This window comes from Dromaius novaehollandiae, chromosome 5 (assembly GCF_036370855.1).
Source record: "Dromaius novaehollandiae isolate bDroNov1 chromosome 5, bDroNov1.hap1, whole genome shotgun sequence".
Classification (NCBI taxonomy): Eukaryota; Metazoa; Chordata; class Aves; order Casuariiformes; family Dromaiidae; genus Dromaius; species Dromaius novaehollandiae.
Window position 1 is genome coordinate 39837025 of NC_088102.1, and position 13219 is coordinate 39850243.

At 46.1% G+C, this 13219-nt stretch overlaps 2 protein-coding genes across 4 annotated transcripts in view; both read right to left on the reverse strand.

Annotated features, from left to right (window-relative positions):
* LOC112980708 (cytochrome c oxidase assembly protein COX16 homolog, mitochondrial) overlaps positions 1-583 on the reverse strand; it is a 60959-nt gene extending 60376 nt beyond the window's left edge. The window contains exon 1 of the mRNA XM_026095779.2: positions 418-583. Coding sequence (XP_025951564.2) covers positions 418-477 — 60 coding nt within the window. The 5' untranslated portion in view covers positions 478-583. The remainder of the gene's footprint in view (positions 1-417) is intronic.
* A 3600-nt stretch (positions 584-4183) lies between these two features.
* The window catches only part of LOC112980705 (deubiquitinase DESI2-like), an 80951-nt gene continuing 71915 nt past the window's right edge, over positions 4184-13219 (reverse strand). For all 3 annotated transcript variants that reach the window (XM_064512523.1, XM_026095775.2, XM_026095774.2), the window contains one exon: positions 4184-8373. In XM_064512523.1, coding sequence (XP_064368593.1) covers positions 8131-8373 — 243 coding nt within the window. In that variant the 3' untranslated portion in view covers positions 4184-8130. The remainder of the gene's footprint in view (positions 8374-13219) is intronic.

Genomic DNA, 13219 nt, shown 5'->3' on the forward strand with positions numbered 1-13219 from the left:
GACAAACCCTGCAGTCGGGGCTTAAACGCAGCTATACAGCTAAGGAGTTTACAGAGACGCAGAAGCAGCGTTTGAAGCAAACCCGCCGACACACGCTCTGCGCACGTGATGGGGCAGCCGCTCCCGGCCGTTGGGGCGTGGCTGAGGGCGGTAACCGCAGCGCCAACGGCTCCGCGCCGCACGCGGCCCCAAGGAGTGGCGGCAGGGGGCGTGGCCTGCGGCCACGGGTCGCCGCCACGACTCGCGGGGCGGGGCTCGCGCGAGGCCACGCCCCCGTCTCCTCCCCTCCCCCCCCGCGGGAGGCGGCCGCCGCGCCGGGCACGCGCCGGGCACGCACCGACCCCTGCCGGCCCGCCGCGGCGGCGCCGCCCCCACCCGCTCTCTCCGCAAGCGGCGCGCCCGCCCCGCGCTGCTCACCAACAGGGGGATCCCGAAAGTCATCGTTCGGCCCCTCCACAGCCTGCGGAGCCGCTCCATGAGCCCTGCCGACCCATAGGCCCCGAGCGGCTCCTTCACGCCTCCGGCCCTTTCCGTAGCACTTCCGGGAGAGCGCGAGTCCGCCCGCCACAGCGGTCCCCCCCGCGCCGGGGCAACGCGCCCGGAGAAGCTTGGTTCCGCTGTCGCCGGCGGTCCCCGCGGCTGGGGCGGAGCCTCTGCGGCGCCTCTTCTCTTTCTCCGGGTCGCGCAACGGAATCGGCGGCCGCGCTCTCCACGGCCGCGGGGCCGGGGGCGTTGTGCTAGGCCCTTCGCCAGCGTGAGGGGGCGGCGGGGCGACATGCAGCCGCCGCCGCCGCCCTCCGGCAGCAGCTTGCCAGCCTCCCCCTCGCTGTTCTCTGGAGGAGGCTGAGCCTAAGCTGTGTGCCCAAATATGCCCACACCAGACGCCGCCGCCTCTGGCCTCCCTTGAGCTGTGAGAAACTTATTGAGCACAAAGAGGCGCTTTGTGGGTGCCTCGTTTTGTTGTAACACACTGAAGCAGGTGCCCAGATTTAAGTCCTGTCAAAACTCCAGGAAATTTCGGGTACAAATTGAACATTGTTCCTGGGCCAGAGCGTTTGCTTCTGGAATGGGCTTGCTCAAACGAGTGGCATTTACACTAATTTCTGACTCCTGTTTTTATCTCTCAGTTTTCTGTTTGGAGGCAGGTCCCTTTTAATCATCATTCTGCCAGACTAGGCAGGAATACAGAGGGTTTCTGCTTTAAAACTTTTTAAAGTTACTGATTAAAAAAGGCCACAGAGTATGTGCTGGACTTCTCTGTGTTATGCACACGCATCCACATACGCATATCACAAAAGCTGTTTGAATTGAAGGACTGTTGTTGAGCATGCGCAGCAGGCATGATGGTACCTAATGGTAACAAAAAGCGGTCCATGGACTGGCCCATGGACAATTTCATCCCCTCAGTGGCTTTTCTGAGGAGAAAAATGGAAGGCTTGATTGGGGAGCACATCCGTATGTCCTGCACCTGGCGTAGCTGAGTGCTTAGGTCATACGCAGCTTCAACCATATCCATGGGAAAGAAAGGACGGGTCTGGAACCACAGCATCTGCTGCAGAAGTAACCAGCTAGGACTTAAAGCCAGGAGATGCTAGTAACAGCATAGGAGTGTTGAAAGGGGAAGTGAGACTTGAAATGATCTGGCTCCATGGTTGCCAAGCCTGGACTAACCTGCAGCCCCTCTGGGGTTTCTGCTCCTTTTTATTTATTTATTTATTTGTCACCTATGGCGTGTGGAATGAAATCTACCCACCCTTTATTCCTCCTGGAAACCTGTTTGTTCAGACACCCTATTCTTGCTGTGTGTTTGTACCACACCTAGCACAGTGGCATTCTTGTCTTCGTAGGCTGCTAAGCACTACACTATTTGTGTTGATTATTTTGGCACCTATGAAGACCTTATTACTAATATCACAAACCATTGTATGGATATACTCTGTTATTATATTAAAGGGAATGTAATATTGCATTAATGACTGATAGTTCAGTCTGTATTCTAGGATAGTGAAAATACAGTTACTACAGCATAGTCCCTAAAGGTGAGATGAAAGGCCCATCCACAAACCTGCAGTAACTCAGGCCTGACCCTGAAGTATCCTACTAAAATAAAGTTCCTTTTGTATGTGTGTGTGCAGAGAGGGAGCAGAGTTTTCTGTCAGTGCAGACACCTTTGAAGCCACAGAAATTAGAAAACAACAACAAAAGACTAGGGAGAAAAAGACTCTCCAGATAACCCCAAGGCTGAGGGGGAGCTCAGTGCTACCACGTGGCCAGATGGTTTAAAACAGGGAGTCCCTCAGGAGAAGCTCCCTTCAAAAATCTTGAAGGTGAAACAAAGAACACATTTCCCCAGACAGAGTCAGGTGACAGAGGATGGTTGTCAGGAAAAAAAAAAAAAAAAGAGGAAAAGCCTGCAGCGAATCGTTTGGGATGAAACAAAGGCTCATGCTGTGCATAATGAAGAAAAATCCATGTGAGCATTGATGGTTGCTGCAGCGTTCCCAGCAGTGAAGAGAGTGCTGTTCCATCTGTCAGCAAGGTGAGGATTGCCTTTTCTTGTTCAGTGAGCTCTAGATACTGTGATTTGGGTACCAGAGAAGATTTAGCATTGCGCATACATATGTATTATGTAAAGACATCCAGCAACAGAGACATATTTCAAATATGTAGGGTTGATAGCCTCACTGAACATACCTATGTGTTTTGTGTTGAACTCCTGAAAAAACAGTGACCTTTAAGTGAGAGCCCTTGACTCAAATTCTTGAAATTTTTCTGTGTTCTGAAGTGATTCTGTGATCAACAATAAAAGTGCTTCAGCAGGTGATAATTTGGCAGAAGAACTTGGCTGGGGCAAAGTGGAAGTCAAAGACAAAATCTGCCCCTCTGCAAAAACACATTCAAATGCTGCCTGGTTCAGATGCACTGCATCTCATGAGACCTAGGGATTTCACCTCCCTCCACACATCTCAAAAGCCAGCCTGCAGAACTGAGGGCCTGATCTAGGATGGAGGCATGTCAGGAAAGCAAGTGGCTTCTGCAGCTTACAACTGTGATGCCTTGGCAGGGTTGGGAAGGAGAGCAGGGCTGGAATAGCAGGGGACATTGCCATTCAGCATTGATAAGCACTGAGGGTGCCATTGGAGAGAAACATATGCAACTCCTGCACACCCTAGTGAGACCTGAGGGCTGTGTTAATATTCACCCAGTGGATGACCAGAACATAGCCAGCTGAATCTTTGCTTGTAGCAAAAAGCAAGTTGTTCCACAACTGCTAAGCTACACACATGCAGTCCCCACTAGCTTTTGTAGGTGAACACACACCTCCATTGAGGGCTATCCTCCTGCTGCAGTTTTGAACTTTCCATCAAAGCTCACTGATGAAAGCAGTCCTCAGGGTCAAGCCACTAACAATGTCTTTCATTTTTGTCTGGTTTCCTAAAGAAAGAAAACTGTCATGGCCATAGTGTCTGTTTGCTTGCATTGTTATCCCTTATCCCAATCACACTGGATTCCCTGGTTCATTTCAATTGTGTGACAGAGGAGTCAAGAGCTCAAAAATCATAATGGCAACTGGATAGAGGAAAGAGCCTGCAGATGGGCTCTGGGAAAGGCTGCACTATGAGTCCTCCTCTTCCTGGGCAGCCAGGTTAATCGACTGTGGGACACAGCCACAGCCATAAGAAGCATAACCCCATGAAGAGCAGCCCTATTTAGACTGCAAGCAGAGACTACCAGAATTAATCACTAAAATAAAATACTAAGTCAACAGATGCAGAAGCTTTTATAGTGCCTTGAAAACTAGGTAGCTATGACAGCATTAAAGGACAGTCTACTCTGAGACTCAGAACCAGAAGTCATTCATTCCTGGTTGTAATTGTGTGTGCCCTGTCATCTTCTCAAGCACTTCTCAGCCACAGCCACATACACAGCTGTAGAGTGCTGAAGTTTGGGGGATAAGAGCACGTAAGATAAGTATCCTCCAGGCACAAGCTGTGACATTTTCACATATTTCTGTAGCCAAAGGCTCTGCCATGTGCTGGTAGCCTGTGGAAATGGCAGAGTGGAACTGGGAGAATGAAAGCTCCCCTTTTAACAAAGTAGAATGGGGCAGCTGCTGCCTCAACACAGAGAGTAATTTAAAACATTTTGGAAAATGCAGCACTGATGATTACTTCCTTTGGTCTTCTCCATTAATCATGGCTTTACTTAAGTTTTCTAACATGTCAACAAGCCACCACACATGAACAAACTAAAAAGGAAAGTCAAACATACATACATAATAACAAGCCAAACTAACATTACTGCAGTCCAGTGACCACTAACTTTTTCTGGAAGCCTCTGCACACTAGAGACAAACAGAACTGAAGAATAAAAAAAACTAATATAGCAGGAAATGACTGCTTCTTGCATACATCATTAACATGAAGCCAACATGGGCCTGAATTACAGAAACATGAACTCTCAGCTGCAAGTGATGACAGCAAGAGGACAGCTCTGTGTTCATCTCTGCACTGTGCTGAGACTGGGATGAACTTGTCACAGAGCACAGGCTCGGGGACTAATTCACACAGATTCTCTGAAAGAAAAGCTGTTCCTTTCTGAACTTTGTAAGCATTTGAGAGCTGTAGGTCTCAAATCACGCACTCAGGAGGAGGAACCCAAATGACAAAAACATCCCATAGAATAATATCCTGAAATTAAGAGATTTGCTATTATAGATAGAGAAGTGCTGAGAAAAAGATGTTATTACTTACCTCTTTCCTCTCAGCCTAACTTTCCCTAGAAACAATTTGTCTTTTCTCATAACTCTAATATTCTACCTTACCTTCATTCTTTCTGTCTCACTTGGATACTGTTAGCTCTCTGTAAGCAAAATAAGCCACAGCTGCTGATGCCCACGTGCAGAGTCAGCAGCCTCCCCCTCTCCTCTTTAAAAGAGCACAAAAGCTCCTGGAAATGGGTAGAAGGGTTGAGTGTGTATTAATGCCATTGGGAGCTCTCTTCAAGATTTGCAAACTGCTCTTTTGTTTTTATTGATAGCTGTTGGTATCTAAAACACTCCCATGGTTTTAGAATCTAAAACAGCAGAATTGGAAAGTGAGAGAGAAAGGAAATGTGAAGCTAAATAATAAATAGTCTAATTTTGTGTTTGGAAGGATAAGAAAAGTGCCTGAAACATTCTGTGCCAGAGATGAACAGTAAATTAGACTTTAAAAATGTCTTCATTTTTAATAATCTAAAATGCTGTTAAATTACAGAGATAAAGCTATCATCAATGTATGTTTCATTTCCACAGTGTCCCTTTGTTCTTGTCATTATTGGTCAATAACCTTGAACAGAGTTTGAAGACTGGAACATGTTCTGGTTTTGACTTACAGCAGAGGTTTCATGTTCATCATCCTTGTTGTGGCCCCCATTGCCATGAACAGACTGACAAACATAGAAGTAGATAAACAAATATCTGTTTTTTATGATACTGACAGCTTGCCCCAATGGTTGCTCCCAATACTTCAAACACATATCCATCTTCCCAAGGTTGTTGAATGCAGCTTGCCTGCCTGGTTTACAGTATAGCCCAAACACTTAACTAAGTGCTTTACTTTTTGCAATGCTGTGAGAGCCTCTTCCTTGTGAAACATGTGCCACTGGAGCCCAAGTTCTGCCCTCAATACATGATGTTTTTTGGAGCTCAGGTGCAGAATGGCAGTGTTAGGGTGATGGCTGGCTGGATTTTGTTGCATCAGGAGCTAGCTGTTTATGACTGCAGTTTTCCCTGCCTACAAAAAAGCTCTGGGAATGCCTCTTCTCACTTCCCTCCAGAGACAGACCTAAAAGACATTTTAAAAGCCACTGCACGTAACGTGCTGCTGGTTATTGGTGGGCACCTGGGAACTTCAGAAAAATGGAGCTTGCACTGCTGGTTTAGGCTACGATGGCCATGACTGCAGGGATACAGAGTGTGCAGCAATACGTTGTGCAATGTTGTTTCTGGGCAGCAGAATGGAGAACAGGATGGAAATCTTATTAAACATCCCTGGACAAGCCAGGGTAATCAAGATGGGTGCTATGTCTGGATACCAGGAGTTGTAAAATTACTCATAATGCAGTATTGGCTATGAGCAGCCAAGATTAATAAGGAGTATGATTTTCGTTATGTGCAGAACTTGCAGCAATTTGTTCACAGGATGAAAATGGGGGCATGTTGTAAAGGCTTTATTGCATAAACATGCATTCCCACAGGAGGAGGTGGAGTTCAACCATCCTTTGACAGTTGTATTTCCAGCCAATAGATCACTTCAAAGCCTCTGGCTTCACTAAGAGTCTGATAGCTTTCTATAATTCTCCTTCCAATCACTTCCCATCATGCTTGATCTTCCTTCCTTTCTCTGTGCATGTGTGTACTTGCATGCCCATGCACACACACACCAAACCATTAAGTGCAGACATGAGTACATCAAGGCTGCTTGTAGCCAGGACCTTCAGCCCTGAGAGCACACACCTCTGCATACCTGAGCTAAAGAAACAGCTGGTTTGACTTAGCGTGCTCTTGGTCTCATTGTGACCAATAAAAGGAAACAACCACAGCTTGGATTTCTTTCTGGATGGAAGGAGGAAATTCTGACTTGGTAGGAGCTGTTGAGAACCATGTTCCTAAAATGGCAACCCCCTGCCAATGCTCTGTACGTTCCTTTTCCACCCTCCTTTGTGTAGCCAAAAGAGTTGCAAGGGAGAAAGGGGGCCTGGATTTCCCCTTTGGCAGTCTCCTGCACCTTCTGAATAGAACTTCTGGTTAGGTAACTGAGTGGAAGAATTGCTGTATCTGACCTTTTCTCCTCCTCAGCTTTCTCCTCAGCCATCAGAATGAGCAGAAATACATCCAAGGACCAGGCAAATTCTTCTCAAGAGCTAGCCTGGAGAAACCAGTGAGCCAGCTGTGCGTATTTTTCATGCCACTAAAAGAGCGCACATAACAGAAGGCACCTTGGTGGCCCACGTATGGGGAGGGTCATCCATGCTTCCTGACATGGCCCTCAGTTACCTTCTCCACCTTGAAGGAAACCGGTGGACACTCTTTGGGTTCACCAGTTAGATAGCTCAACGATATTCTGGGGAGGGGTGGTTTGTTTTAGGTCTCTGAGTGCAGGAGGGAAAAGCTGAAGGAAATACTGAACTTCCCAGCAAATTCCTTCTCCTCACCTTACTGCTCCAGAGAGCCATCCCCCAAAGTACAACCTGCAACAAGGAGAGAGATTCCCCCACCTGGGGAAAAAGGAAGGAGAGGAAATGAGGAACACTGCCTAGAAGTAGGGGAACTGAGAGGGGTCTGTGCCAAAGAGCACTGATATGGCCAACAGTCATCTCTGCACCAACTCGGTAGCTGCCTTTAAGCACTAGCCCTGTCCTCTTTTTTGATCCCAAACAAAAGCCACGGTAACACATTCATTTTCTAGGTTCTTTTTGTTTTTGTTTTCAAGAGTAGAGCAGTCATTCGAGGTCTTAAATTTGAGTACTCAAAACTGGTGGTTGTAGAACAGCAGCACCTTTCATTTGTCCTTCAAATGATTTAGAAACCTGATAATTACAAAAGGGGGGAGGGCTGACTGGAGCTTGTTGCTGGTCTAAGAGATAAGAAAGTTGAGCTCTGGCTCTGCTTCCTTCAGTGGGTGTGGGCAGGAAATATGACGCAGGGGAATGGCAACCCCAGCCAAAATGGAGAGGAGGCTGGTGGGCTCAAGTGGGTGGGGGAAAAGATAAAAAGATAAAACAGTTCCAGACAAGGAACTTCACAGTATGGTGATCCCCTGCCCATATGCATGCTCTCATGCCCTAGAGAGCCAGCAGTTCACTGTGGATCGAGGGACACAGAGGCCCTGGGAGAAGAACACAGTTTAGTCACCACACTCCTCAGCTCAGTGCTGAAGTTCACAGTCATTTTGCCAAGCAACTGTCATGGCAGCCCTTTGAAAAGGGACTGCAGCTTCACCATCTCAGTAGAAGGGGGCTTCCCTCCCGCTGCATTGTCAGGTAAAGAGAAAGAGGAGAGAGAAACCAAGGTATGCAAAAGGGCGCATCAGAGAGAAATAGTACTAGGGAGAGGAGAATGGTGTTCAAGGGCATACTGGGCACAGCTTAGACACGGGTATGTCTACAGGTTCGCGAGGTGCCTGAGGCTGAGGGGGTTGCAGAGGTGGAGGGAGACTCCTCGTCTGTTGTGTCCCCCTGCTCCTCCTTGTGGAGGCCGAGGCTGATGTGGCTCTGCAGGGCTGCTGGGGTCAGCCACTCCTTGGGGAGGCAGCTCTGGAGGAAGGGGATGCACGAGCTGAAGTAGGCCAGGCGGTTCACCCAGCGAGGGATCTCTTTCCCACATAGGATCTGTGGAGCAAACGGGAAAGGAGCATGGTTAATAGTACCAAAACATATGTATGGTGGCAATGTTATCCCCGTCAGCACCACCATCTCAGCAGGATGAATTCTCTGTTGCTCAGAACAGAGCTGCTTGAAAGCAGGGTGTATCTTTTGCAGTCAGAAATGGCTTTATACTCAAGCGACTAGCCTACTAGAAACACGTAGAGAGCCCTGCCAGCCACAGCCCTTGATAAGCAACATAGAGGAGACAGGGGAAGATGGTCCGTGGCCCTCAACTCCTTTGGCTGCTCTGTTCTCCAGGCAGTCCAGGGGTGAGAGGAAAGGTCTAGCTGGTGCCTCTCAATCGAGACCATGACACTCATGTTCCAAGTTGCTCAAAAATGTTGGAAAAAGATTTAGGCTGTTGCTGGCCAGACCTTGAGGAATCTGGCAGCTGGGCCTGACTAGGTGAATGGTGATGCCTGGAAAGCTATTCTTTCTGCTCGCTTTTCTTCCTCATGCTAATACACCAAGTCAGTCAAGTCACAAAATAGCTTTAATCACAGTATATGAGGGTCCTTTTCCTATTGTAGCACATTGCCCTTTAATTTCTCTTTGCATAATATTTTCTAAATGTGAGAAAGAAAGCAACAAGGATAAATACCTAGAATCTCACAAAATCTGTGTTTCATCATACATGCTCCTGGCATTGATTTGGGTTACACGCTGCTAGCAAAGATATTGTTTTGCTAACAGTCATATCATATTCCATAGAATGAAACAATTTGGTGCACACTGCAGACCCTTTCTTCTCTAGTATTTGGCCACATATATGCACAGGTGCCAGATTTTGGTAGCTGTATCTGGGTTAGGCCACATAAGGAAAATTTCCCTTGGCATTTTACCATTTCCGTTACCAGACACAGAAGGAGCATCTGGAACTAACCAGCTGGGGCGCTTCGAGAATCGATCTATAGTAAATATGCTGCCTGTGTGGCCCCACACCAGCATACTAGAGTCTGCAGTCCAAGGCAGCTACAACAGTCACAATACCTGAGCTCTTCTCCCCTCTCACAACTGTTCCCTCTAGAGCAAGACAGATAAGAGAGAAAATTCCATTCTGCAGACCTTGTTTCATGTTTTACATGGATCAGTGGTCCCAGAGTTGGCCATACTGCATGTTATATCGATAATAAATTCCCTTGCTCTTCCTCCCACCTTCACCTAGTTTAAAACTATACTTAGTTAATTAAATACTAATTGCTGCAAAAGCTAAGAGGGTGTTTGTTTGTCATCCGCTGAAAAGAATGTTTGTTGAGATGTCTGCTGCTGACAATGGAAATGTATTGCTTAGACATTTAAACAAGTTTTCAGGTTTTCTGTACAACGAAAGCAGTTCTTGAGGATGGGCCATGTGGCACTATAATTCTTATGACAGATGACCCGAAGATCCTTCCTATGTATGTCCTTGACAGAAAAATATACAGCCTGTTCCAATAGTCACCTTAAGTACAAGGAAATGAACTTACTCCAGCAGCGTGGAATTTCCAGTAAGGTGGGGAGAAAGCAAAACCATGACTGTGCTAAATTGACTAGGGAACTCACTTTACTTCGGTGTGTTTGTTTCAAATTGGAGAAATCAATGTGTGAAATTGAAGACATTATTATTAGGCATCAGAGAGTGAACAGAACAATTTGACTGCTAAAATTACTTGCAAGCATAGATGCCTGTTCTTTACCCAATGCTTTATAATTTACTACCTGAGAACTTTGGCTGCAGTTCTTAGCAGTGCTGCGCTCTACTTAACCTCAGACACAACCGTATGAATCTGTATTCTTAGAATCTGTATTCTAGGGACCATTCTTCTATTAGCAGCCCTAGTTCCCATTGCTAGAGTCTGTCATAAACATAGGTCCTCTCCACCTGCATGTTAGACTTATTCATAGAAAATTTGCTGATCCATTTGATTTTCTCATCAGATACATCTGATCATTTTCAGAAGAATACTGCTGAATCGAACATCATTTTTAAAGCTTTATTCTGTGTGTTCTACTGAAGCAGTGGACCTGAGCCAAAGCCAACAAATGTAGTAGAATTGCCTCTGGATTTTGTGGCATTTCTCTTTCATCATCACCAGGAACTTAGGCAACATATTACCAATGCAGATAATGACTCTATTTAGACTGCTTGTGCTGTGTGCCTGTGAGTTGAATTCTCAAGCAGTAATAAGCCATTAAGAATTTCCCACAGTTATTACTAGGATAACAATGATGCTTTGGAAAATTAGCAGAGGCAGCAGAACAGCACAAGGTAAGAGTGCCCGGAATGGCGATACTGTTTTAAGATTTGGCTTTCTTTTCTAAGCAGATCCCTAGGAACTGAAATAGCCCTTCCCACTGTGGAAGTGATGCTGAGGGCTTTTTCTTTTTGTTTATGGGAGCCTCTTCACCCAGAATGAATCAGTGAGGCAAGGAAGAGCCATAAAAAGAACAGAGCGATGTTTGGGCATCAGGCTATCAATCAGCAAAGGACAGTTTGGGGACCTTAAGAATAAAGATGAAGTCAAAGTGGTTTCCCTTTCCTCAGTCCTGCTTGTCCTTGTCTCTTGCCAGTTCAGCCTTGGTACTGCTCTACAGCAGAACATGAGGCTCAACAGGAGCAAAAAGGCAACTGTTGGGAATGCTAATAACACTACAGCCTGCTCCTCTGTTTTCAACTACTTACTGTGAAGTCTGTTGTGCTGGAGTATCCAGCACTACTTAGCTAATGGAAAAACATCAAATAAACCTGATTGTAATGGGATTAAGCCAGCTGAGCTTAAGTAAATCACCACAAGCAAGATGAAGTGGGTGTTTTCCAGTTGTATCTGGATCCACAGAAAATCTACCTACTGCAGTTCTTCAGAGCAATTCTTGAATGAAAACCACACACTGGAACAACAATTCACATAACCCTGGGACCACCCATTGTTTCCACCAGCAGAATTCTTTTTTTAGGTATCACGCTTGCCAAACAAGTGGTTTTCTTCAAGGGGGCAATCCTCTCTGCAACAGGTCATGTGCACGTCCTTTCAAACTCAGCAGATGAACTGTTATGGGTCAGGAATGACTGGTCTTGACCATCACATCAAATTAACCTGCTATCATCCTTTCAGGAAATACCCAACAACCACTCTAGAAAATGTAACACACCTTTAGTGGAGCCTGACCTTGACACGTCACAAGAAAGCAGCTGAATGCCTGTTGGTATCTGGCTGACTGGAGAAGAAACTATAAGCAGCAAAGAGGGGGACAAAAGGGCTAAGCCTAGGTGAGATGCAAGTCTGAAAGTTTCAGATGTTAGTTAGAGCTGAGACATCTATCTGAGGCAGAACAGTGTTTGAGATGGGCAACCGTGAGGAGTACCTGAGAGGCTGGGCTACTAGCAGGAAAGCCTGAAGCACTTCAGCCAAGGTAGGGATTCCCTCAGCTTTACAAACATCCTATGAATAGTGACCACCCATCGTTGCTGAGCATAGCTCTTCCTCATCTTTCCCTCACTGTGAGGTCCCTGAAGATTCTCTGCTTACCCCACTGATACCCTCACTGCCACAGACTGAAATCCAGCATTATGGGATAGTGGGTGTAGCTTCTAATTACCCACTGAGAGACCAGTCTCCATTTCTGGCAGAAGCTTCTCTGGAGGCTGCACGTACTTACAGCTTCCACTGTGCGGCACCTCATGATAGAGAGACGAGTCTCTCATAGATACAGTTTCTTCTCTGGACTCTGCACAACAGCTGCAAATGACCCAGCTGGCATCTGTAGAGTCAAGTGGAAACAGCAGTTCAGACATTCATGGCAGAAGCCAAATGTGAGGGAGAAATGGAACCTGACAGTTTGAGTGCTATTTCTGGGCAGCTGTCAAATCCACACCAGCATTTCAACTCATCAAGAAGCAACTAATTTGGGATATAAAAAGAGCCTGTGAGCATCTTTAGCCACACCATTTTGCACTAAACAGTCACTAGCTAAAATGAACAAACAGCCCTGGAGGTAAGGACTACAACCCATGACTCTTTCCTCCCCCAAATGCCCTATAAACTATGATTCACATAGTCACTCAATGAGACCTTTAAGCTTTACTGTAAAGCTTTACCATGGCCAGAGGGAGCACTCTTAGCCTAGCAGCTGGGAAACATGGGTTTAAATCCCATCCAGCAACAGCAAGAGCTGAGTCTCCTGCCTTCTAGAGGACAATGCTAATCAACGACCTGCTGTCCTCTTACTTCTCTAGCTATGCTTTAACAGAGAGTAAAAGTCTGTGCTGTATTTTGTGAGCAGTTTGAGGCTATTAGCATACACAAGACATGATCTGAGATAGTCCAACAGACAGAGCCTTCAAAAGAAGGTGAAGGGCTGACTAGTTTTATACCCTAAAAGAAAGCTCTTGTATGCAACAGGTTCTGCAGGTTCTGAGCTGTGATGGATGACACAATCGGGGCGAGTCAGGCCATGCACAAGTGTAAGGCACTCAGGAAAAAAGCTGCTCTTTTTTTTTTTTTTTTTTTTTTTTTTTTTTTTAAGTGAGCTCTCTAGCAGAGCAAAGATTTTAGAGATCTCCATTTTGGATGCAAATATCTATATTTCTCCTAAATCCTATACTCTTTCTTCTCATCCTACATTCTGCAACTAGCACTTCTCAGCCAGGTCAGTGTTTCCTTAAACAGTAGTGATAAATTCAGGTTTATAAGAATATCCTCAAAATCACCTTGGACATTTTGATATCTAGAAAATAAACTGAAGATGGTAACATGAGACAGAGAAAATGACGCAGTCCAGTTAGCAAGACATGGTAAACAGATCTCAGGCTTTTCTACAGAGCCCAAACTAT